The sequence below is a fragment of the Lepisma saccharinum genome, chromosome 27 (assembly GCF_977018435.1).
Source record: "Lepisma saccharinum chromosome 27, izLepSacc3.1, whole genome shotgun sequence".
In the NCBI taxonomy this organism is placed as follows: Eukaryota; Metazoa; Arthropoda; class Insecta; order Zygentoma; family Lepismatidae; genus Lepisma; species Lepisma saccharinum.
Window position 1 is genome coordinate 41,652,782 of NC_139255.1, and position 27,867 is coordinate 41,680,648.

At 39.2% G+C, this 27,867-nt stretch overlaps 1 protein-coding gene across 1 annotated transcript; it reads left to right on the plus strand.

Annotated features, from left to right (window-relative positions):
* LOC145980299 (uncharacterized) lies at positions 1 to 26,401 on the plus strand. Its single transcript, XM_083113317.1, has 3 exons — positions 1 to 108; positions 17,196 to 17,364; positions 25,995 to 26,401. The coding sequence occupies exons 1-3, from the start codon at positions 97 to 99 to the stop codon at positions 26,114 to 26,116; spliced, it is 303 nt and encodes a 100-aa protein (XP_082969443.1). The 5' UTR covers positions 1 to 96; the 3' UTR covers positions 26,117 to 26,401.
* Positions 26,402 to 27,867: the final 1,466 nt, after the last annotated feature.

Genomic DNA, 27,867 nt, shown 5'->3' on the forward strand with positions numbered 1-27,867 from the left:
CTTGTGGAAAGCCCCTTATATAAGATAACGAATCAACTGAATCCCTCAATTCAACATTTTATCCAGGAAAGAACTGAAAGCGAAGGGACATCAGCTATGAGAAGCATTGTGAGTATTTTTGTTATGTACTTCTTGAAGTTTGGTATTTGTGATGTGTCATAGAGTGCTAGTCTACGTTTTCATGTGTTGTTTACAATTTAAAGTATGTCCAGACACGAACGCTTCTGAATTTTGATTGGCCTCTTGACCATTAATATGACTCCATGTATACAATTTAGAACTGCCTATAAGTACAGTGGGATGCACAAGTATTCCTCTGCAAATTGTCCGTGGCCATTTTCATTATTTTCCTCTTGCATCCTATGTGTTTTTAAGAATGCAATTTTACGTGTACTGGTGCATAAGTTGTCTGCAGCTTGTTTGGTGTTTTGTTTCAATTCTTGACGCACTCATTGCGTAAAATAAAGTGCATGAACGTGGTGATAGACAATTTGCTTTGTAATACTTATGCATCCCATTCAGGGGTACCCATCCCCCCCGGCCCATGACGCACTCCCCCAAAAAGGTAGAACATTTGCCCCCCCCCCCGTTTATGCCGAATTAATTATTCAAATTATTTTTGTCGGACAAAATTTGCGGAAACATAAGAAGATACCAGAAGTGCAACCACGAATTTCTGTCTGGGGGTGGGGGTCAAGTGCCAGGATAAACGTACCAATATTAATAATGGCTTTATTATTATTATTATTATTATTATTATTATTATTATTATTATTACTACTACTACCTGTAGTAGTATCAAATGAAGCACACAAACTGTATTTTTGAATGATAAATGCCTTCTGAAGATACATGAGTTAACTTTCATGCACAACATATCTTTTACACATATGTAACATGGAGCGACACAAAATAAGAAAATACATATGCAACAAGCTAACACTAAATTGTGTACGTATTCAAAGGTTATTCAATACAAATATACAACAGATATTATTTGAATAATGTTGTATATTACATTCTCTACAGAAAGAAGTAGAATGCGAGCGAAGCGAGCAAGAAAATTTTTAGATCCAATTTTTGCAAATGAAAACAATATTGATTTAATAGGGCGCAAATAATTTCACTGGACGCCATGGCATTCTCTCTTTTACAATTTTTCTTAGACCATTCTGCGCCCATGGCCACCTCCCCTAGCTACAGCTCTGAGCTTAACGAAAACGAGAAAAGCAGATAATGTGAGCGAAGCAAGCAAAAAAAATTACAAAATGTATTTTTATTTGCATGAAATTTGGAATCGAAGGGGGTAATTGCTCCTCTGTGCCTCCTTGCAGGTGCCCTTGGCCGTCAATGTTTGTCACCCCTTGCCCCCTACAATTGACTTCCGTCGAAGGTTGGAGGGCAATTTTTCTGCTCGATTAACCTTGTATTAATGCGAATACCACGCCTTCATCCAAACCGATTCTAAAGGCATAAGAAGTAGTGTTTCATTTCATTTCAACCGTATCGCACTGTACATAATAACCAAAACTAAAAATCAATAACAAGTCAATCAAACGATACGATCCCCCCATTTTTGTGTGAAGATATGTACAGTATAATTGGTATAAAATTTTGTCCCCCCAAAAATTTCCCATGACGCAGGCGCATCATGAAACCCCCCTGGGCACCCCTGATCCATGGGCGGAGTTCGAGCTTTTGCTTTGGGGGGACCAGACTCTGGGAGTAGCATATGATGTACCTGAGGGTTTTTGAATATCCCCTAGTTTATAACGGATTCGGAGGTCTTCCCCCGGAAGTTAAAAGAAAAACAACAACTTAAAAACACTTAGTTTTATACCTTTTAGATTTGAAAATGTTAAATTTCCTTCACTTAAGTAAACAAATGTTAATTAGTATATTGGTTGTCAGTTTTAAAAGAAGCAAAACAGTACGATTGTTGCATTTTGCATTTCATTAAATTTTGTATTGATACAATACTCGTATTACTTTTAAAAAAAATTTACGGTACAATAGTAAGCTTCAGAAATTTTTGAAAAATTAAATTGAAAAGTTCTTTTGATGCCCCAGCAGTAAGTGTTGACTCAACACAAAGTCGTTTTTCGTTTTTCTTTCTTCAAACCGTACACATCAATCAAATCGTCTAAGACCCGCTATTGCGGCGCAATTACCGCACATGCAATCATGCTAAACGTCAAGATTTGCTGTATGGCTTCATAACAAACATGTAGTAACTGATGTGTAATCATGTGTTATTTTTTTAGTCTTTTTTAAATTGGGGGCCAGCTCCCGGGCCCCTCCAGTACTCCGCCTATGCTGTACATGCATCACTGATAACGCCGGTCGACTTTTGATTTAGTCACCGAAGTTCCTGGGGTTAGCGTGGGTTTCCTTTGTACATGTTCCTTCAACAATTTAATCTAACCATCACTCATCCTCATCGTTCCGATAGCCAAAGGTGGCAGAAAAGCGACGTAAAATAACAAAAATACAGACAGAAAATAAAGTTATCACTGACAATAGGGCAGGGGCGTGCCGTGACCTTTCGTGATAGGCAAGCGATGGGTTAATTTTTCGTTTTGGTTAATTATAACTAGGGAAAGGAACTTTAGGTAATTAAATGTTTTTTCTGCGATAAGATACAGACCCTCATTTTTGCCAAAATTCTGATTATAGCCTTATATGTCAACACAGCAAATTTTATTTTACATAAAAACACATATTTTCCAGTTTTCCGTATGTAAATACATATTTTGCGAATTTTCATTTTAAATACATAAAATCGCTCATTGACTTCATCCACCTCGAAATCCTCGAAGGAAAAATGTTTATAGGCTACTCTGCACCTCTTTCATATCGAGAGTGCTAGGTTTGTTTTGTCTTTGAACACCCTCGCTGGCAGACTTCTGGCACCTCGCCTATGATCCTATTGGGAGAAAATAGCTGTAAGTAGTAGCTGGGGCTGGCTACACGTAATGATAGCAAGGCTTTTTAATGAAGCAATGCAGCTATTGTGGCCGGAAGGCATAACATTTGACAATGTTCTTCTCCTCGTGACAGATGCTGCAGCTTACATGAAAAAAGCTGCAGTAGGCCTTACCGTTAGCTACCCCAAAATGGTGCACGTTAAATGTGTGGCCCATGCGTTGCATAGAATATGTGAAAAGATAAGAGCTCTTTATCCCAATGTCGATAAACTGGTTTCAAATGGCAAGAAAGTTTTTATCAAGTTGGCTAGAAGAATAGACAATTTTAAACAAAAATGTCCTGAGGTACCCCTTCCCCCTACACCTGTAGTTACGCGATGGGGCACTTGGTTGGATGCAGATGTTATGCCCAGAAGTTTGAAAAAATTGTATCTGTTGTAAATGATCTCGACAAAGAAGAATTCTGCAAGAACTGTTGATGGAGCCCTCCGTAAAAGTCGAATTGGCATACATCTCAACAAACCTGTCCATTCTCTCTAATTCCATATGAAAGCTTGAATCGTCCGCGAACACTTTGGCAGCTTCCATTGTTAAAGTCCGTATAGTAGAATCGAAACTGCAAGAACTCACTGGATCTAAGTGTCTAAATGTACAGAATTTTTTGGGAAAAAACAAGGTTTTCAAACTTTGTGCCAAATTGCATGTGTTTTGGAAAGTGAAGTAGAGGAAGAGGAAGCTTTGAAAAACTTAAGCGTTAGTGACATTTCGTGATTCAAATATGCAAGAATTGTTTCTTGTGACGTGGAGCGATCTTTCTCACAATATAAGATGCTTTTTAGAGATAATCGTCACAGATTTACAATGGAGAATTTGGAAAAAACTATGGTGATCCACTGCAACTCTTCCAAAAAATTGCTCGGTAAGAGGTAATCATTTAGAAACTAATTTCAGGTGTTTAAAATGCATGTTATAGTTTGTTTTTGTTACCAAATGTTTTTATTTTTGTCACATATTTTCCTGTTTTTATCACATATTTTCAACATTTATGACACATAAAAAATAAATATTTCTGTGTTTTTTAGCACATAAAGTTCCGTTCCCTAATTATAACAATTTCAAATATAATATAAGCCTACACACATCCCTATCTACAATAATGTGCATAATGGTGAAGTATCGGGCTTGAGTGTGTGAAGTGCATACATACCGTAAAATCAAATCTTCGCTGCAGGTTTATAAAGAAGAAACAAGCCTCTCGATATAAACTTGTAAATTTCAACCATGAAGAAAATAATGATTTACTTGATATTTGAGGGCAACTGTAAATTAAATTACGTTCTTTTTGAACCCTAAAAATAATAAACATCCTATTAGCATAAAGTTTCGATCTTAAACAAACGGACGGGTTTCGGTTTCTTACTTGGCTAGAATTATGAATCATGACTTGTCTTCAGTTGGATGCAAGCGCAGATGTGATGTCTTTGCACTGCATTATAAAAATTGCTCAAGTCACTGTAGCTTGTTCCTAAATTTGTATTGAACAAAACACATGGCCAACAAAATAATTTATTAAGATCGTTGCTACCACATAATATTGTTGTACTGAGATGTTTTAAACTGCCTAATGAAAACTTTCCCATCTTTCTTAGTTGGTTTGGTTGTGCACAGTTCAGGACACGGTCGCTCGACTCACAATCACAAGCTCCAACTTTACACCATATGTTCTCGAACTGAATGGTTTTGAAAGAAGCTCCCTAATCAAGGCCTTACCTGCAGCACTGCAAATTGATGGCTCTTCTGGTATGTCAACCATGGCGGAAATTTTCAATGTACTTTTACACCAGGTACAAAAACACGACACAAAGAACAGAAAAAAACATCACAATATCACAGTAAAAAACAACATGCAACAGCAGCACCCACGCTTCTAAATTAACCTTCCTTTTCACCATAACCTGCAGTTACCCTCCATATTTCCGAGTAACCGACCACATGACGAATATGTTCAAGTACCAGCTGTGATTTCATTTCTTATAAATAGCATACGACTTGTGATCTCTGGCTAACTTCATAATGTAATTTGTTGATTACTATAGAGTATCAAACATGAAAATCGTACCGCGTTAAGTGGTACTACGGATGCACAGAAAATTCTGGAAGTTAGCAACACTTGTGGCCGTGTGGACGAATTCTTTCCAACACCCTTGCCAAAGACAGATGCGGTCTTGGTGTTGCTTGCCCTCGGCCTTTTTTCTTCGTAAACGGGGATGGACAGTGTCCATGCAAGAACTGCATAAGTCACTCGAAAAGCGGGGAGAAAGGCGAGCAGTCTTCTTCTAAACGCGGTCAATCGTGGCGCATCGCCCAACGTCGTCAAGGGTGTAGCCGGTTTATGTTTCAAGCCAAAAGAACAGAAAATAGAGGAAATGAAAATTCTGCAATGTAAATATCTTATAGTAAATAAATTCCATTCTAATGTGTATAGAGGCATTGAAAAACACGAACTTTAAATATCAAAAGTGTTTTAAAAAAGAACGCAAGCGGCGCTTGCCCCGGCTTTCCTTACCGCACGCTTCTGCAATAGGGCAGTATTCTCAGAAATAGGCAAACGAATGTGTGCTTTATTATTTGAACTATTCGTTAAACTAATTTATAATTAGGGAATTATTTTCCTGCATCTCTTTCTTTCATTTGAATTAGAATCAATAGTAATGTACAATTATTTTCCTTTTCGAAGTACAAGAAAGTTCTGTATGTCAGAGCATTCCCTGACATTCGCTACGAGACTCGGCGGCAAGCGGCCCGTCGTCAGCGCTTGTCTTTCCCGGTCAACGGGGTCCGCAACAGTCGCTAGAGTCGGCTATTAAAATTACAGTTTTCATATTGCGTACTAACCTTGACTACAGTAGGTGTTGAAAATGATGTCCCTCTGCTGCAACACATTCCTGGCATCTCCGAAGGAAATTGGCATTTACACGTGCAAGTTCGTCTACTGTAATTCTCCCGATTTCTCGTACAATACTCTCTTTTAACTCACGGATGGTGTGCGGATTGTCTTTGTATACTTGGTTTTTCTTTCCACTTTTATTCAGAACTGACCCTGTTACTCTAAACCTTTTTACGAGGTTTAATATAGTGGTCCTATGTGGAACGGGAACACCAGAAAATTTCGTTGCAAAACGTCGTCGCACTTCTCCGCCAATTCCTCTTTCCGAAGTAACACTCGACAAGATATATCCTTTGTTGTAATGTAAATTTTTGTGGTGCCATATTAAGCCACAATCTTCAACACACGGACACGACACAATACAACTTCCGAGGGAGGATTATACTGGCGTCAGTCTGCACGTCAACAGAAAGGGAAAGAGAACGAAAAAAAACAGACTGTAGCGTGCGACTGTCGCGAACCCGTTCACCGGAAAAGACAATCCCTGACGCCGGACCGCTTGCCGCCGAGTCTCGTAACGAATGTCAGGGTGTCAATCAGCGATGTGCCCAAAAATAAATCGCGGCCGCGTGTGTATATAGAGAGAAACAAACGGACAAAGATAGTAAATTGTTCACACATTCGTATTAATATAGGCTTACCATCAGTGGCTTGGCGTGGGATTTTTAAAAGTGTTACCGGTTATCAGTAGGACATTTAAGGGAGACTTGGGCGCCTCCCCACCTCATGCCCCCCCCCCCCCCCCAATGTCTTCCAAGAAGTTCATATAATATTAATCTGGTACGTCTTCAATTCCATACTAGATTTTGGTAAAGTTATTAATCAGGGAAAAAAATGTTGACATAAGTACTGAAGTGAAATTGCAAACATTGGTTGTTTACACAATAATACGTAATTTGATACTTACAGAAACATCGAAGGCTACTTATAGAGCAGATCAATCCGACGACTCTTCTTTGAAAATAGTTGTATGATGCTGGGGACCCGGGTTCGAATCCTGGCTTGGCTATGGACGTTTGTGATGTCTATTCATCAATTTCATCATATCATCACTCATCCCCATCCTCACAAATTAGCCAAAAGTGGCACAAGCGAAGCAAAATCAATCAAATCAAATCAAGAAACTTCTATGATGCTGTCATAAAGTGAAGTTTTTCATTTGAATTTGAATTTTTGGGTGCATCATGGTCATGGTACATGTTATCCACATCTGAATTCCACACTTTTTTTTCCACCCGAAAATAGAGTACATGGCCAACAAAAGAGTTTCGACAACTGCGCACATCCACATAACCACAGATAGTCGTTATACCACGAAACATTGAAATGTCGGTCATATCCAGCAGACGACTTGGTTTCTAAATCGTTCAAAAACATAGGCTTTGGCCTCCCTTTCGCCACAATTTCGATTTTTTTCTGCAAAAGAACGAACCGAAAGTTGCTTCAAAATATCTTCTATCGCACGATTACACACACTGTTCAGATAGGATGAACCCGCCACCTCGGAACTCTGAGCAAGCTCCATTAATTAATTGACAATGCCCGAAAACAACATAAAGACGAAAGACACCACTCACAAAACTCCCACTGCACAGTCCCTCCCACAAACCGTTGTTTACTTTTGTAACACGTGAAACACCCTCCTTGCCCCCTCCCCTCTCAGCATCGGTCCTTCTCCAATATTTCCTTCGGAACCTGCAAGAAGTCCAGTTCTACTACTGTTGCCATCTTAGTTCTTTTGAAACCAGATTTGCCCAAATAGCGAAACTTTTCGTTTCAAATAAGACGTGTGTAGAGTAGATGTAGTCTTCATCTGTTTCCTAACTACTCCCACTCCCATGTTTCGCTAAATCACAGAAATCTCATTTCTGACACCACTACTATTTCGTATATTTTACGATCCTTGCTACCTTTAAGGCTTTCGCTTTATATGATAATCGTAATCGTGACTATGAGGATGCATGGTGAATTATTGAAATAAAATTATTATTTCTTTGGTATGTAATTATTAATTTTTATAATTATGTAAGTAAAATAATAACAACGAACATTGAAATAACCATATATTGCTGAGGATTCGAACCTGCGACACCTGACACTTCAGAGCGTGCTAAGATAACAATCGGGAAATTATTCTTGTAAGTAATGTTTTCACCCAAAAACAGTTCTACCACCTCAAAAACATTGCTTCAATCCGAAATTATCGCATTCCTGCGACAACTTATGTCAATCGAAATCGGCCCTTTCAAGAATTATCACAAATTCCTGTAACGGAAATAACATTATATGCGTGAAATATAGAATTTTAGGTTGACATTTTTAGAAGGACAGCGGACCCCTTGACCATACCCATCCCTCTCCTCTCCTTCTCGCCCATGATGTCGAAGAAGGACAAAGAGGACTTTCGTAATCGCTGATATTTAGTGTAAATACAAAATATCACTTGGTAGTTTGCTTTTCCCCCAGTGTGATTTGATTTTTTTTAAATTTTGATTTGGCGATTTAAGTCCACTTCATGCACAGTAATGCTAATCGGGACAGTTTAAAGTTGGATCCGAACCACTTGTGCCTCCACCGGGCATCGAACCCGGGATCCCTCGATCATAAGGCGTTGCGGCATCGTTCCCCAGGGTGACTGGACGACACCTTCAGAGTAAGATAGACCCGATTAGGCGACTTAGCTCTTTTCTGTCAATTGAATATGGCAACACTGGTCTGTTTCCGGTAAGGATCACCGGCAACTGCGCCAGCTAAACAGGCATGCCAAAAACCCGCCTCCTCCTCCCGCGGTCAGTCTTTGCCTCAACGCGAAGTCTTCCTTGGGTGGGCTCAGGGCCCTTTCCTCATGTTGCCTGTGGAGGATACCGGATCAGTCCTCCTCTTCGCTTTTGCCGGTGTCAGAAAAAATGTCAGTCTGCAATGTTTACTTTACGACAATATTACCAGCTTATGTACGTAATAATATTTTAAGACAAATGCGGTCTTCAATTATTTATATTTTGGTGTTACCTGCGGTAACAGCGGCTACATGCATGCCACGCCTCTGCTTACCATATTTTCTTGGATCCAACCCAGGACATATTCGCGATCAACTCATTACTGCTGAATTTCAGGTTTTTATACAAAAATAAATTGAAATTACTTAAAAGCCTTAACATTTTATTGGAACATTATTAATGTTATTAATTATTATTATTGTTTCTCCACAACTCTAAGTATTGGATACTAGAATATTGTCTACGCTTAAAAAGAATTATTGTTCGTGAACATCATTATTTTCTTTTAGAGTGCATAGCAATTCTTTCGCAGAAAATGGTATACATTTATGGGTTCTCTTTCCTGAAGTTGATAAATTAATTGAGAATATGTCTGAAATGCTTCTGTTGCTGTGATAGAATTAGCTTCCAATTTCAAAACTACATTATTAAATAACTGTAGAAAACCATGCAAAAATTTCAAATACAATTCACTTTCTGGATTTTCAAAAAAATCAAATAATAATTTTGGGCGTTTGTCACAAGAGAGGAAGTATTCTTTCTATTGCAGACAACAAACTAAGGAACCTTGTGGTGCTATGGGATAATACTTTTTTGTTAACGTTAAATGCACACTTTCTTTTGCCCATTGCCAAATGCAAAGCCCTTGTAAATACTTATAATTATCAAAAACGTGTAGGCGAGTTACTTCACACGCTTGCAAGACCACCAAGACGCTCACGGAAATACGGAAACAGAACCGCTCGGAAGGCGATATCTCGAAGAAAGACAAGGTATAATCGACCCTTGCCGGTCATAAATTCTGGTGAATATTCAATACCTGTAGCTATTTTCATGTCCAGATTCTCAAAACCCCGGACGCCACCCCGGACAACACTAAAAGACCAGGACTGTCCGGCCTAATCCCGGACGTATGGTAAGCCTATATTAATATTTTGACGATATTTCGAAGGGTGAGGGTTAAATTCCGGAAACCCCTTCAATATTATCCAACGACAACGCTCTTCGACGCCCAGTGAAAAATTGGACGAGTATTAACCCACCCACACATTTACATAGCCTTTGTATTGTTTCTTGCCTCTGATGTTCTCTCAATTTTGGAACGAACAGCCCTTTGGCGTCGAAGAGAATTCTGTCCGGGGACTTCAAGAGAGGATGAAATATTTTCTTTTTGTATTTGTAACCATGGCCACAGAGGTTTTCTCGTTCTCTTCATTTTCTCTTTCGTTCTCTTTATTTCTGCCCTTCTTTTACTCTCTCTCTCTCTTTCTCTTCACTTTATCTCTGTCTCTTCTGTTTCTTTTTTCATCTTCGCCATTATCCAAAAGTGGGAGACAGGCGAAGTAAAGTATACCAAATCATTCATTTTCTTCCTGTCTAAGGAAGGCGGAACATCAAGAAAGACAGGAAGAAGATGTTCCGCCTTCCATATCTTGATTTATCTGTCTCTCTCGTCTTCTATTTCTCTCTCTCTTTCTTCGTCAAATCTTTTCTTTTGTGTTTATCTTTTCCAATCTCTTCTTTTTCTTCCTCTGTTTCACTGTCTCTCTTTGTCAAATCTTTTCCTTTCTTCTTGAGTTTATCTTTTCCTATCTCTTCTTTCTCTTCCTCTGTGTCACTATCTCTTTCTCTTCTTCTGTTTCACTATCTCTCTCTCTCTATCCTTTTGTCACATCTTTTTCTTTTTTCCTGTGTTTATGTTTTCAATCTCTCTTCTCTCTCTATCTCTCTCACTTCTCTCGTCTTTCATCTTTATCTATTTCTTCATGTTAAGAACATACCTTGGACCATACAACGAAAATTCAATAGAATGAGGTGCATGCTGTAAAAATGGAGAGTAACTTTTCTTTTTCAAAATTACTTAATTGAATCTTATTGTCTTCTATCATCGACGCGTAAAAATGTAACCCGATTACGTTTTTTCCAGACATTAGTTACTTACAAGGCGTGAAAGAGAAATTATATAAGTCCGTCATTCGCTTAACGCTTTGATAACCAAGCAAATAATAATTACAAACAATTGTTACAGATGTGTATCTTATTTGAAAGTTGTTTTTCCTCGATAGTAATTGTGCATACTACGTACATGTTTCAAAAGTTGCGCAATCCAAACTTTGAAAATATATATAATGAAAATCGTAAGATATATTTACACCGGGTTTTCTGCACTAAACTAATCCTGTAGGCTATCACTGGGTTCATAAATTTATGTTAGCATTTATCTAAATAAGAGCAATTGAATTATTGAACTGATGATTTTAAGCATTGAAAAATATCTCATTGGATGAGGCTTTATAATGCAGAAAAACCGGTGTAAATATCTCGTACGGTTTTCAAGCTATGCATTTCCAAAGTTTGGGTTGTGCGACTTTTGAAACGCTCTGTAAAAGATGCTGAGCATCACGGTATTCAAAACATCGCTAAATTATTTGAGAAAGCAGGAAATGGGATGTTGGGGGACAAAGGGTAAGAAATTGTTACTGACTCTATGAAATGTTCACAACGTTGATAAAAAAAAAAATCATTTGCTAACTTCCGCTGTACTGCAATTTGAACTTAGAATCATCAAAATTTCGTACATATTACAGCAAAAGTTCACAGTCGCCAGGCTGAAATTTTTAGTCGCCATGGCGACCTGGCGACCGGTAATTTTCGAGCCCTGAGCATATGTTATGGTCACTGTACACGGATTTTTGTTAATGGGCTGGAATAGTAAAAGTGGGATAATTACATAGCTGTATTCCGTAATTATAATTTTTAACCATGATTTTTTAAAAGTGGTTCAAAGACAAAAGGGGTAATTGGGAGTCATCTTGAGGCGGGTTTGTATTTATCACTTTGGTTTTTCACGAGTTTTTTTTTACTGTTTTTATTTTAAAATTTTGATTTTCTCAAAATTTCTGGATTGGCATCAGCTTTCCCTGCGTACGACAGTGATTATAGTACATATTCGTTCCTTTTTGGCTTTGTGGATACTTGTGCTGTGGTCATAGGCACCGACTCCATTGGGCTTGGGGGGTTCGAGTCCCCCCCAATGTTAAATATGTGGGGGTTTGAGCCCCTCAAATAATTTTGCTTAAGAGGATCTAATGTATTATTTTTCTTCTCTTGTAAAGTTTACTCCAATTGTGCAACATGAACTTAACTTTAAATACACATTCGAAATGTTCTAGACCATCAAATTTGGGGGCTGAGACCGCTAAACCATCAACTTTGGGGGGGGGGGGCTATGAACGGAGACAGCAAAACACATGACTTATTGCTATATACTAAGTATATAATTATGAGTATTAACATTTTTACTAAAAAGAGTTTCAAAATAACGAGGTGATATGACAATTATACCAGTATGTTGTTTAGTGAATTCTCAACAATTTGAGATCGTAAACGCGACTTTCAGGCAATATTGATATGTACGATATTTAGTTATCCTCGAAATCTCTTCCTCTAGTCCAAAGAATAAGGGGAAAATAATTGTAAAGCCTTTGAGTTTATTTAACACTGGCTTGCAGTCAGGCACGTATCCAGAAATTCCTTTCGGGGGGGGGGGGGGCTAAACATATATTTTTTTAAAGGGGTATAGATATAACCTCGCAAGGTTTAAGGTCGATGGTAGCGATCCAGTTCCAAAACGGGGGGGGGGGAGAAAAGTTTACTTTCTCTTGGTAGACAAAGGTTAGCATTAAAAAGCCATACTGCGGGGCCAAAAATTGGGGGCAACTGTCTCCTAAATCTGCAACTGTTTAAGATGTTTTTTTTATTTTTTCAGAACGTGATATCGGGACATTTTTTATCACTCGACTCCTCTGTTGCAATGTACGAACGTTGTGTTTGTGCCGAAACGATCTCATTATGTGTATGTGTGTGTTTCATGAAGCTGTTATGCAATGGACAGTCCATTCGAATGTGTTCTCCCAGGTTTACATATGATCCTTTATGGTGTTGTCGCCTGCCTTCGAAACGTAACCTTAACGAAATCCTAATTTTCCATCCTTGTGACTTGGATCTTCAAGATTCAGTAAGAATTCAGACCGAAGGCACACATGTCGCTTACAATGACCCAATCAACAGAAACTTTTCACACCGTAGCGGCTTGTAGCTTCGGTGTGAAACCTCCCCCGGTGGGTCAATCTCATTGTCACATTGAAACGACAGCTCGTGTTGACCACGGAAGAAAAATATCTCGTCAACCGGTGGGAATGTCCCTTAGTTTTGTTCTATTTCCTTTTTCTGTTAATTAAACAGGCAACATCTTACGGTTGGGGATACACAAGAGATGTGCTATGCAGAAAGTTTAGCTGAAAATGCAGGCTCCACCAGGCATACTGTGCCATTTCTCTACAGCGACAGCAAAAGATCAAGCGAAGCCAAGGGTGACTCCGTAGCTCACTTGGTAGAACAAAGAATGGCACGGTATATGCCAGAGACCCTGGTTTGGGGGTCATCGTCGAGCTTGCTTTTTCCGCTAAAATTTCCACATATGCAACATCTTCTTGCTTTGTCTTCTCGACATTCATAAAATTTTCGGCCTTCATGGCTGCCCCTTTGTGGTAGTTAGTTTTTTGAGTGTGTTTCCAAAACAGTTGACTTAAAAGTCCTTTCTAACCCACGAAACTCTCGGACTGCTTACACGAAACTTGATCCGGTCACTAATAAATCGTCATTCAAAACTTAGATTTTCAGTCGATCTGTGCAGCTTATTCCTTTTTTTAAAAAAATGATGCTCCAATGCCCATTACTGCTGAAATATTCACTTTACAGACCTTCGATCTCTTCGACTCATGACCCGAAACTAGCACTACACTGAGGCTCCACTGTCGGCAATGTCTTCAGCTTTGGACCCGAACTGGTACTAGTAGTAGACTTCAGCACTTTCCAGGAAAATGTGTCACAAGTCCTCTCCCCCTCCCCGAATCTCTATATCTTATAAACTGTCAATGGGCACTGACTGATCACTAATCGACTGTCACACTTACTCCTGAAGTCTTATTGAATGATTTCTGTTGCACAGACTAACCGTGAAATTGAATCCACGTATTTATATCCATATTATATTCTGGAATGTTCCGCACATAAAATGTTTTGTTAATACTGCCAGTAGTTCGACTCCACCTCCTATTCAAGAACGTTCAGAGAATTAGTAATGCAACGAATCGCCCGACTCATGGCACTACCTTCAACAGTGTTTTGTTGTGCAACTTCCAAATGTTGACAAATCTCTAAATAATGCTCACGTTCGTTGCGACAACACCGAAAGACCAAGAAAAGTTTACATACAATATCATCAATAACAGGGTTATCCCTCAAGGTTCTAGAACATTCTCCGCCTTTCCTCGATAATTATATCCCTCCTCAAATTATAATCACAATATTTTATTTCACACACACAAGCCAAACACCTCATTTTATCTAGTGTAAACCAAAAAATTTCGGAGGGGGCTCGAGCCCCCTGAGCCCACCCTCTGGATACGTGCCTGCTTGCAGTAAAGTACGCAAGGAAAGCTTATGAAAAGTCTGTATTGCGAAAGCGGCAACGGCTATGATCAAAGGCATTATTGCTAAAGCACGGCGTGCTATGTGTTTTTTTTATTATTGCAAAATTAAATTAAAAAAGTAAAATACTGTAGCAAGAACAAAAAAGTAAAACTATTTGCCTGCGATTTGTGTTAGCATTTATGTAAATAATTAAATAAAACTGTTAAATATTGTAAATATTCGCTATTTTTACGGGTACGTCAACACTAAGGTTATTTTGCACCCGTCACATGTCCTTTCTTTACAAGTCTGTTGCGGACATTAAAACACACTCATGCCCTCGCCGGGACTCGAACCCGAGACCTCCGGATCAAAGCGAGTTGAGCCGACCACCCAACACGATCGGCTACCGAGGCCGGCATAAAACTGTTATGTTGGCCTCTTAATGTAAATACATAGCCTACTTTTAAATAAAAATGTTAATTGTTATCTAAAAAACAAATGAGCAGACACACGTTTCTCATGTTACATTTCATTTGCATGAAGAATATAATATCTGCTTAAAAACTGCTATACGAAGACGTAATTTTTATTTATAAAAAAGGGAGGGAGTGAGTCATTCATTCATTTATTTCAGTCATCAGAGCCCCCCCCAATAATTTTGACAAGTCGGCGCCCCTGGTTGTGGTCGCGATTATTTCTCCACTCTTATTCTGTTTCGTTTTATTTTACCTGTGCTTTTCTTACCGTTCACCTCTTACTATTTCACTTACTCCCCCCCTCTCTCTCTCTCTCTCTTTGTATGTGTTTACTGTGTCTCTTCCTTCTACTTCTTCCTCATACTTGTTTATTGCCCTACCCCTCTCTTCTATTCTTCTACGTTTCTCATGTTCCCATTTATTTCTCTTCCTTTCCTTCTGACGTCACTCCTGTGGTTTGCCCCTCTGTTTCTCTCTTTTTGTAAAACATTTGTAAGGCGTGGTAAAGGACAAGATACAGGCATGGGCGGAGTTTGAGCTTTTGCTTTGGGGGTGCCAGACTCTGTGAGAAGCATATGATGTACCTGAGGGTTGTTGAATATCCCCTAGTTTATAAGGGGTCCGGAGACCTTCCCCAGAAATTAAAAAAACAATAACTTCAAAAACACTGAGTTCTAGGCCTTTTAGATTTGAAAATGTTAAATTTCCTCGCTTAAGTAAACAAATATAAACAAATATTAATATAGTATATTGGTTGTCAGTTTTAAAAGAAGCAAAACAGTACGATTATTGCATTTTGCATTTCATTATTTTTTTATTGATACAATACTCGTATTACTTTTAAAAAGTTACGGTACAATAGTAAGCTTCAGAAATTTGGAAAAATTAAATTGAAAAGTTCTTTTGATGCCTCAGCAGTAACTGTTGACTCAACACAAAGCCACTTTACGTCAAGATTTGCGGTATGGCTACATAACAAAAATGTAGTAACTGAACTTAATCATGTGTTATTCTTTTAGTCTTTTTTAAGTTGGGGTCAGGCCCCCCATGACCCCTCCAGAACTCCGCCTATGGATACACGTAGGGTTCCATTCCATGCATTCTCTATCTCAGTGGAGATGATGTAATCAGCACCAAACATCGGCCGTCTCTACCCCTGATGGTTTCTCCTAGGTACCCATTAATTAGTCACAGAGCCGCTTTATGCACGACATGGTCGGAAGCTTCCCACCTGAGATTATCCACCCCGCGAATCGAACCCGGGCCTCCCGCATGGCAGATAGACCCTAACGATTGGATCACCGCATCTCCTTACTGGTCATGAAGTTTACCATTTTAATCGGGAATAATTTGTTTTAACTCATTTCATATCCTCTGACAATAAAAGCAACGGAGAGTGTTTTTTTTGCAGTAATAGGCGCATCGAAGGGGCGTTACGGGTGTCAGAACCCCCTCGTTTGGACAATTTTCCAGAAGAAAATAGGGCAATATAATTCGTCCTCGAACTCCAGAAAATGCTATGATCGATTCTCTTAACGTATCTACTCACTTTGAAGAGCCCTGTTTGGAACCAAATGAAGATATCCTCATCCCTTTTCCTTATAGCTAAAGTGGAATCACGGATTTCCAATTTAATGGTTATATACACAATAAAACCTCGTTAATCCGGACTAATAAGGGGGGATAAGTTAACCGGTTTAACGAAAGTCCGGATTAACTGAAATAGCCTAAAAGAACAGTAGAAGTGCATTAAAACTCCGTTTATAGCAACAAAACACGTTTATTATGGTGTATTTCAAGGGCATAGGCCTAAATACACTATACAGTACAGTACAAAGTCTGCGGGAAACAGAATTTCATCAGTGGTTGACTGCCTTTTCTTTGAGAAGCTCTCTTGTTGACTTCCAGCCACATTTAAAAACCTTGCATTCTGCATTCTTTTATTTTTTTTTCGCCTTTTGCCTGTCCGGATTAAGTTAAGTCCGGCTTATCGGGGTCCGGATTAACGAGGTTGTACTGTACTTATATAGATTACGTCAATCTGACTCAAAACAGAGCTCTTCAAAGTTTTGAGTTACGTTCCTCTGGTTTTCCTACAACGAATTGTTTAGCACTATCTTCTTATTCACAATTTCGTCAAAAATATTTCTTCAGCAGTTGAACCCTTTCCACCTTAAAATATATATTTGTGTGTGAAATGTGGTGCAGAGGGAAACAGAGCAAATTCTCTGCTATCCCCAACTAAACCAATACTAATTATGCAAGGTGTTCATAAAGTCCCGGCACCATTACATTGTAATGGTACTGGGACTTTATGAACACCCTGTATTTATGGTGACTGTGATATCCATTGTTTTCACTCTTTTCGCAGCTGAGTCTTGGCTTGCTGGCAGCCTTCCTGGTCGCCCTTTGTGAAGCTTACCCTGCACGGCCATCTCCATTTCGACTTCCCATCGACCAACAGGCGGCAGAAGTCGTGCTTGTTCCTCAAGCAATGACCGTTGCTCAGCAAGATTTGCTTACAGCGGCAACTGGTGACGGTAAGCCTTGCTTTTGCAAATAGTCTTGTAATTATGGTGTGGAATTCTTACAAATATTCGACTCTTCCAATATTCTCTTACATGACACGCCCAGCAAAAATAATGAAGTGTGTGTGTTAAGTTAAGGTGTGCGGGATCTGCTGGGAGCTTTCGAATGGTTGCATAGGGGCTATCCATTTGAGTGTTTTCAAATTTGAGGACTCCAGTAATACCTGCTTGTTGGACTCTCTCAACTTCATGTTTTCTAGCAAAATACAAGGTTGATTGATTGATTGAGTTGGTGTTTTAAGTCCACCTTCCAGTAAGGCTAACCGGGACTGTACCTACAGTTTAAATTGGGATCCGAACCACCATGTGCCTCCACCGGTATCGAACCCGGGACCCCTTGATTACAAGGCAACGATGCTATCACTGCTTCATCGGGGAGGCCAGCAAAATTGTGATGCCAATTGTAATATAAATAAGGGACGAACTCTTGTTGCTATCTATATGTTGTTTGTCTTGCATATATATTGATACTAGTATTTTCCGACAAATTCAACGAAAAGAAAAACCTTGTCCAATGAAAAAAGGGACAGTTGATTGTGAAGCCCACCTACAAACACCGGACTGTTGCACGAATCCTTACAAGGTAGAGGGAGATTATTTCCATAACATCTTTGGCTGTTATGTATTTGAAGCTTCGGAACGAGTCATAACTCTCGAAGCAGCCAATCAACGAAGCGAGCCACTGACGTCATCTCAACCCAGAACCTATCGCTAAGCCCCCTGCTCAGGTTCTACACTATAGCTCTTTTCAGTTCTTACGGCGGGCGCTCTAGAAGCTGGCAGGGGAAGCGGGGAAGCAACCAATCCAGCACGATAAGAAACGTAGCGGCCAGTAGAACGAGTTTCACGTAGTACTTTTTCCGGCCGCGTAGTGTCTCTCGGCGCCACTGCTGTTGTCTGGTTGGACTGTTTCGTAATCCCCGCTCCCCACTTCCCCTGCCAGCTTCTAGAGCGCACGCCGTAAGAACTGAAAAGAGCTATAGGCTCACTAGACAGACTCGCGTAGTCCGTTGGAGATGTTCCGAAAGTAATTCGACTCTAAGGTAAAGTTCCCCTTGCCATGAAGGCACATTTAGGGGATGTTGGTGGTAGGACTCACCTTACAAAGGGTGAGCAAATACCAGTGGCGTCTCGTCCCTTGGGGCTTCCGGAGCTTAGCCCCTAAAGAAAAACGGACGTATTGACGTAATTATCAATCACCATAACGCATAATTATCACACAGTCTTTTAAAAGGCGATTTTTACCCACGTAAATTCATCGTCTGTTGCAATGGATACGACAGCGCTCCTAGCGGCATTGATGTCAATTCTTGCTTTCCGGGGCACGTCGCAAAGGAAGGCGTGGGCTACACCCACCTACGCTACAGTGAAGGTCACATGCTAGCAGAGAGAGGAGGGGAGGGTGCAGTGGATTTGAGTGCTGATTCGGGGCTAGCTCCGTTGCATCGCGTCGATCTCGCGTGTTGTACTCAGTAGCGAAGCGTAGTCTTACGAAGGAGGCAAGCAATGTTTCAGTACAACAAAACATGTAGTACAACGACATGCCGAGGGGAAAGATTCAAGGTTTATAGCCTCATTTACCCAGTCGCTGGATTTGTCAAAATATCGTAAAAAAGTGACTGTACTAAAAATAAACCATATGATCCGCAAACGTCACATTTACTTTTTTAAAAAAATCCAGGTAACGTTATTTATATGATATTAAACGTTTTGCATATGCGAACTTTCCGCATACGACTAAAGGGAGACGGAATTTCTTACTTACTTATTAGTACCTTTATTTGTTCATTATTATTTAATATGGTCAAACGGTGACCAAACCGATTTAGATTTAAAAAAATGGAAATCATTTGTTTATTTTACGCTGCATGATGTAATTTAGTATTTTTTGGCACCCTAAAAACCGCATTGGAGTAACTTAAACACTAAATAAAAAGTTAAACACAAACAATAAAAAATTCATGTCAAAGCAAAGAAACACATGCATAGACGATGTACTCACCACAATAAATTTCAAACTCTTGGTCCATTGGATGCCACCCTTTGGAAATGTCGCACAAAGCCCCTTGGGCTAACTTGTTTTTAAGTCCGGTAAATGCGGTGTTGGTATCTCTCTCGAGCTAAACGAAGCAATTTTCAATTGCTCAATAATACACCCGCACTTCACATCAACCGTTCCTAAATACGCGTTCATTCCGATAAATTCACAGCACAAAACACGAAGCAACAAACACTCACACTATCCCACGCGCTTTCCACAACTGCAAGCATCCACACAAGATCACTTTGAAAATCTCTGAAACAACAGAAAGTGATACCAACCTATTTCCTTAATTTTTTTTATCCGTCACAAAAGATATATCAGTTTGGAGATAAAAATTACGCGGAGGAATTAGAATCATTTCAGCAGAACAAGTATGTACATTAATATTTAAGTAATAAAGTGTCATTCAATGGCGTGCCCGGGGCGAAGGGGGGGGGTGGATGGTAGACATAACCCCCTTTTGGCCCAGTATATCTAAGAAAAAACGTCAAAGGAAGGAAAAGATGACAAAATGGGGACCGTAAAAAGACCCTGGGAACACCACTTGCGTCATAATAATAGAACTTAAAACATATTCGGGCCTCCCCGATGGCGCAGTGGTAGTGTCGTCGCCTTGTAATCAAGGGGTTCCGGGTTCGATACCCGGTGGAGGCACAAGTGTTTCAGATCCCATTTTAAACTGTAGGTCCAGTCCCGATTAGCCTTACTGTGCATAAAGTGGACTTAAAACAACCAATCAATCAATCATTAAAACATATTCTTGTGCTCATAATATGCAGAATGTATACGATTTACTTCTATGCCATGTACAAATATCAGTAGATAGTTCTTTCTCAGATAGCTTTATTTTCACCCCAAGTTTTATTCAAAAGCAGTCAATTTATTGATTGTAAAATTTGTGAAAGAGCTCACTTGAATTACTGCGTAAATAATTTGGCAGTTGCAAACACTGGTAGCGGTCAACACTTCTGGCGTAATTTGAGCTGGACCGACCAGGAAGCAGGGTGCAGGACCGAGGTCCGTCCAATCTTCCCTCCCTCCCTGAGAAAACTCTTCACGGGGGTGCAGAAATTCCACTGCCCCAACTCCCAATGTCAACTTTTTTTACGCGTTTTACATTTCGCGAAATCTAAAATAATTTGTAATATAATATGATATATATATGGAATTTAGAACAGTGATAATAACTTCTTTTAGTTATTTTATGACTAACAATTATTATTATATTTGCGATCTTGTTTACGTGTTCATGAAGACAAATATTCGTTACTAGCTTTTGCTGGTAACGTACCCATAGATGAATCCTTCTGCTTTCGGTTGAACTCGGCTATTTTCGGGAATCACGCAAGCTCGGAAAGCACAGCTTTTTGTAGAAGCTTTGTGGACGGGTTCCACCACAATTTCACGCTTCGCCACGTGACTCCTTCGGAGGCCTTATTTTCCCGCAGAACGGCTGCAAGCATTGAGGCTGGTGCTTGCTACAGAGCTGCTGGGGGAGTTTGCGGCCGCATTTTTTCGCGAAATCGAGTGCGATGGAAACTAAATACGGTTAGAACATTAAGTACATTAAATGATATTCGAATTATGCAAGCAGTGCTTGCATTGCTTGTACTATATCTTCGCCTCTGGTTGTACTGTAGTGTTGTGGTGGCTTTCATTCGCTATGTTTGAGTGAGTTTGGCAGGGTTGATGTTCGAACACAAATTGATGAAGGACATAGGCTGTCAATTACAAGACACAATGAATTTGTCCGGAAAAATAGGCATATATTAAATAGAATTATCGATTGCTTAAAATTCTGTGGTCGACATGAACTTGCTCTACGAGGACATAATGAAAGAGAACAATCTTTAAACAGAGGCATCTTCCCAGATTTATTATCCCTTCATAGAAGAGGGAAAACTAAAGAGGGAACTTCGTGTTCTTTATTGTAGTGAAGAGTTGAAAAACATAAACTCTATCAGTAGATTGCAATAGAGATAGAATACATTTCAAACATAGAGGACTTCAACGAATAAGTAATAACAAAATTTGCTGAGCAGAAGAACAGGAGTCAAAATTCGTAGAAAGGTATGTTTCACAACAACACCTGTTTCTTTTGTAATCATGTGAATTGTCGTTATATTTTAAATTCTTTAAAAAAATAAGTCCAGTTTTGTAGTTAGGAAGAAGATAAATACCCGTTTTTTTTGTAATTCATGTTTAATGTCATTACATTTTAAATTCTTTCAAAAAAAGTAAGTCCAGTTTTGTAGTCTATAAGAAAATAATACCTATTTTTTGTAATTCATGTGAATTGTCATTATATTTTAAATTCTTTAAACAATAAGCCCCGGCCAAATTTGAGGCCACGAGACGCCACTGGCAAATACTATAAATGAGCTATTCAAGTCAGAGGGCGAGTTCTTTTTCTGTAGCTATCTGAAATATCTTCTTTCTCCATGTCTGTTGCCTTCCCATCCTCTCAACTGGTAATGTGGTAACCAAGTGTTCAAATTTCCTTCCCAGAGGAAAGGGTGAATTTTCGTTGGCAGAAAACAAAGCACGTGCTGTTTTTCAGCGTTTCTCTTATTGGGTGAAAGCCACTGGTCGAAAGTTGCGCGCTACTGTAGCTAGCTACAAAATTTGTAGCTGTAGCTGTCGTGGCGCTATATTTTGAAAATTGTAGCTGTAGCGGTAGCGAAGCTACAAAATTCCTATAGTTGTAGCGAAAATTTCGCTACAGCTACATTTCTTTTCAGCATTTTGAGGTAAATATTGAATGTGGCAGCAGCATTAAAAAATCGACTATAACGCTTACTTTTGCAGGAGGTTCACAAAGACAAAATCTATTACATGGAAATACGGATAATCTAGATTATAAATATCTTGATATTACAGTATACGTATCCGCGTAATTTATTTCATTAGTATCTTAATAATTCTAATATCCAAATAACTAACTGACATATATGAATATATTCCAGCTAACATCTACTTTTTTTTTAGATTTTGGGAAAATGCCTCATTTGTGTCACCCCTGAAAAAAAATACCTCGTTTGCGCCACCCCGGAACATATGTTGTGGATATCCCTAGTATAAGAGGCAGCAAAATGTCATTAATTACTGTGTAAAACTTTCCACTAGAATGACAGCAATAGTGGTAGCAATCAATGGCTCAGTATGACAACAGAACTCTCGGATTTACACATCAGTTTCTCAATATATTTCCGTTTAGATTTTCTGTTACTTTTGCTAATCATGACAATGAAGACCAATCTTTTATTTAGTAATTATCTTATCTACAGTCAAGGAGTCCCGGGTTCGATACCCGGTGGAGGCACATAGTGGTCCGGATCTCACTTTAAACTGTAGGTCCAGTCCCCATTAGCCTTACTGTGCATAAAGTGGACTTAAAACAAAAAGTCAATCAATCAATCTTATCTAGAGTCGCTTTCTGCCACTTTTGGCTAATGTGAGAATGAGGAAGAATGATGAAAGATGATGAGCAGCGTGGGGAATGGAGGAGAAGGAGGATCCCATCCTCCAAGCGTCTTTCCTAGTTTTTATTTGGAGTCCACTTTATGCACAGATAAGCAAATCGAGACTAGTTTCGAACCACTATGTAACTTAACTCAATATTTATTCTCAAGGAAAATATGTTGATATACAGGGTGACTGGTAATTAGATGTATTCCCTGAAAAGAGTTAAAGTAGAGACAATTTGCAATAAATTTGATCATATGATACCCCGTCCGAAAATTAGTAGTTTTCGAGATAATCGAGTTTCAAATGTTTTTTTAAAAAATGACAATTTTCCACATAAAAAGATGAATTGAGAAAAAACTGCTCATTGTATGGAACTTATTTCAGCGTTTTCTGATAGCTAACAAATAAGTGGTTCGTTGAAAAAAAGTTTTTCCCAAATAACAATCACATGTAAGTAACGGATGGGTCTAAACTTTCAAGTGATGATAAAAAAATGCACTCTTAGTTTACTTGGCAACGTATTAATAACAAAAATGGTATGACACGAAGCGTACAAATTACGTAAATTACTTCCTTGTAACATCTGCTATCCAACAAGGTACAAATGTTGCTAACATACACACTTGTGTACAAGAAATAATACTTCATTCATCTTCATGTGAATGGAATCAATGAACAATACAATTAAAGAACATTACACGTCTTGCTCAAAGTGGGCACCTCCATTACGAATGCAGGCACGCAGTACTTTACGGACATTTGTTCTCTTAACTGGTGATGTGATGGTATCCTTGATGTGTTGACCAGCTGTTAAGATCCTCTCCCTGAGCTCTTCTTGCGAGTTTACCGGTGTCTTGTCATGTAGCTCCAAATGTAAAAGTCGCAAGGCTTGAAATCGGGGGATCAAGCCGGCCAGGGAATCGGGCTGCCTCGGCCAATCCATTTCTTTGGGTAATTTTCATCCAGCCACTGTCGCACGCCCAGGCAGAAGTATGGATGGACGTCATCAACAATCATTTGATCGAGCCATTTTTCCTGCCCCAAATCTTAAATGGCATCACTTATGTACATTTTTTGAGGAACGGGATGGCAATGTTGTTGGAGGATGTGCCTCTAGCTACAAGACGTGACATGATTTATCAGCATGATGACTGCCCAGCTCGATCCCCCGATCGATTTGACGCCTTGCGATTTTTACATTTGGAGCCATATGACAAGACACTGGTAAACTCGCAAGAAGAGCTGAGGGAGAAGATCTTAACAGCTGGTCAACACATCAAGGACACCATCACATCACGAGTTAAGAGAACAAATGTCCGTAAAAACCTGCGTGCCTGCATTTGTAACGGAGGTGCCCACTTTGAGCAAGACGTGTAATGTTCTTTAATTGTATTGTTCATTGATTCCATTCACATGAAGATGAATGAAGTATTAATTTTTGTACACAAATGTGTATGTTAGCAACATTTGTACCTTGTTGGATAGCAGATGTCACAAGGAAGTAATTTACGTAATTTGTACACTTCGTGTCATACCATTTTTGTTACTAATACATTGCCAAGTAAACTAAGAGTGCATTTTTTTATCATCACTTGTAAGTTTAGACCCACCCGTTACTTACATGTGATTGTTATTTGGGAAAAACTTTTTTTTAACGAACCACTTATTTGTTAGCTATCAGAAAACGCTGAAATAAGTTCCATACAATGAGCAGTTTTTTCTCAATTCATCTTTTTATGTGGAAAATTGTCATTTTTTAAAAAAACAATTGAAACTCGATTATCTCGAAAACTACTAATTTTCGGACGGGGTATCACATGGTCAAATTTATTGCAAATTGTCTCTACTTTAACCCCTTTCAGGGAATACATCTAATTACCAGTCACCCGTATAAATGTAAATAATTCTACGAAATTTTATTTGTGTATAGTTGTAATCATTAATTTTGTGTCATCCTAATTGTAATACTCGTATATCAAATTTGAATTGATCTGCCGCTTACATAGGTACGTTATTCTCCAACACTATATTGAAAATAAGTAACTGAAGTAACACTGCTATCAAAATTACCGAATGACGGGAATCATGATAATAAATAGAGGACTAAAAGTGGTAAGTGCCAAAAGCGAAAGTGTTGAAAATCGCATCATTCCCCACATCAGCCCGTAAGAACGTTCACACTAGTGACCTCTTTACACGCCCTTTGAACTACTTAGAGGGCTACCAGCCACATTTCACGTTTACCACATTATAAAGCATGGCACATTTCACAGTTTAACTTGGAAAACGGTGTTTGAATTATTGTGGCACTTACAGCATAGAAAAGTTCTATGCTTACAGACTTTACCAATTTTAGTCTTCAATAACAGAATCTATTTTCCAGTAATTACAACTATCATACTAGGGTCTTCTTTGGAATATCCATATGGTTGTTAATTTTTTTTATGCAAAAGTAGCGAAAAAGCAGCGAAGTAACGAGTAGCGAACAGGAGTAGCGTAGCGAGCTACTTTTTAGAGAATGTAGCTGTAGCTGTAGCGAAGCTACATTTTTGAAGAGTAGCTGTAGCTGTAGCGAAGCTACTTTTAAAATGTAGCATTCTGATCACTGGTGAAAGCACTCACGTGATATGGCTGCCAAGATCTCCCACCAAACGACAGACAACCGAGTGGAGGGAGCGGTAACTTCTGATGTATACTGGATAGTTGAACCCCTGCCACGTCCTAAAGGGAGGGCAAGGGGGCCATGCCCCCCTGGAAACTGAAAGTCAACCAAAAATTATATGTTTGATATTTCACACCCATAATTTCATTTCAGCCACAATAATATGTGTTAATTATTGCACGAACATGAAAAATTCATATTGAAGCAATTTTTTTTGGAGGGCGCAGCACTATAATGGGGGAAAATATGCCTTGGAAAAAAAAACCTTACTTGCCCCTCCCTGGAAAAAATCCATTCTTGCCACTAACCCCATAATGTTCCTTCTGAATACTCCCCCGATGTTGAATGCTTTATGATGAATATGACAAGAATATTGCTAATTACAATGTGCATCTTTTTTTTTTTCAGGGCATCATGGACGTGTACAGATCAAAGTATACCGAGGGCCAACAAAAGGACATGGACACGAACACTTTGCCCCATATGGGTTCTGGGTGAAGCAACCTGCTGACGAAGGTCACCACTACTAAATAAACAGCCTCCCCATATTGTCTGTCATCAGCGCAATCTTATTCCATTTACCAGGTCGAATTTTCTAGCCACCTGTTTGGAGTACAATGTCGAACGTCCTGTGAGAAATACCTGCCTCGAAATACCACATTATGTCTATGGTATCCATGTTTTTGTCATGTGTGTGCAATTTAATACCAAAGTGTTCAACAGCGTTGCCAAGTCATGCTTTTATAATATAATGTATAATTATTTTAGTCATGTTTATGTATTGTTGTTGAGTTTGTAAGTTAAATAAAATATATAACTAATGATAACTTTTATTAAACAAATTGTGTCTTATCCCTAAAGAACTTTGAAATTCATCGTTTGTTTCATCATTTTCAACTGTGTAGCTTTATACCTACCTTCAGTAATTCTCTCATAACTTGCTAGAAATGCAGAATTTTTGTCTGTAGGTATTATTTTTTCAAGCAGTTTTACAGACAATACGAATTCTGTTTTTGTAAAGATTATTCATATTAACTGAGAAAGAACAACAAAATCACATGTAAAGAACATTGATATACTTACTAAATGTACAACTTGGCCAATTTTCTTCACGTAAAACTACATACGAATTGCCTTTTAGTTTGAGTTCTGTGCATATTTTGCCGCGCATGATTTTTATTTATCGTCACTATTGCCGCTCCCTGTGGTGGGGTAGTTATTGTAACGCCACAGATAAGGGTATGTACCCTTATCTGTGGTAACACACTGCGAAGTCAAACGTCCTAGTTTCGAATCCTGGCGTAAAGGCATGGGATGGCTGTGTTGCTGTATTTGTCCCATATCATATTCATGTCTTTCTTTCTTTCTACTCCGGTATTTTTAGATAGCTTTCTACATCTTGGGTAAATCGCGACGATGAGGATCAATGGCGATTTGGCACCCAAAGACTTTGTACATTGGGTGCCAAAAGTGAAAGGGAGCAAGGAGAACAGTTTACTTTCTCTTGGTAGACAAGACTTAGCAGTAAGAGGCGATAGTAAGAGGCAAAAAGTGGAGGACAACTGCCCTGCTACAATCGCCACCACTGTTGAGTATGAATGATATTAACTGATGAAGTGGATGGTTGAACAAACACAATGATAAACACAATGCACTATGTGCCCAATGTTTGAACTTCTGATGGCCTCAAGCACGTAGCGAGTGGGAGGGCTGGGTATGCTGAAGCCTCACCGAAATCCTACAATAGTGTAATTTAAATGGTGTATTAAATAGTATTAATTTTACTTCCTTAGCAGGATTAAACATCTTGTATGATAAGCTGTAATATACTGAGAAGTTCATCTTCACGGCTTCTATACTTCCCACTTTCCCTCCTTTAGATGGCGGCTGCTGATAGGGGATGAACCCCTCTCACCGAAATCAAATTCTGGTTACTGACCTGGATGGCCTTATACAGTGGCGGCGGTTAGGGGGGCGAAGGAGTGCAGTTGCCCCCCACGTTTTGCCACTTTTGCCCATGGACCAAGGGAAAGTAAACTGTCCTTGCCCCTCCACTTTTTACAATTTACCTCCTAGTTTTGGAACCCAATCGCCGCCACTGGTCTTATAGTGTGTGACCATTCCCCCATGGAGATCGGTGACTATCGTGTGCTACTATATAGTACACCTGTGTGTAAGATACAAGATCCAAACTTCAGAAGTATAAAAAAATGCATTGTGATAGGGACGGAAGCGAAGACGCCACAATACAATATGTGTACGGAAGAGGGCCATCGCCCCT

Bases quoted from the DNA above. Each gene is read 5' to 3' on its own strand.
- LOC145980299 (XM_083113317.1), top strand. The intron at 17,365-25,994 runs GTAAGCCTTGCT...TTTTTTTTTCAG, and splicing joins TACAGCGGCAACTGGTGACG to GGCATCATGGACGTGTACAG.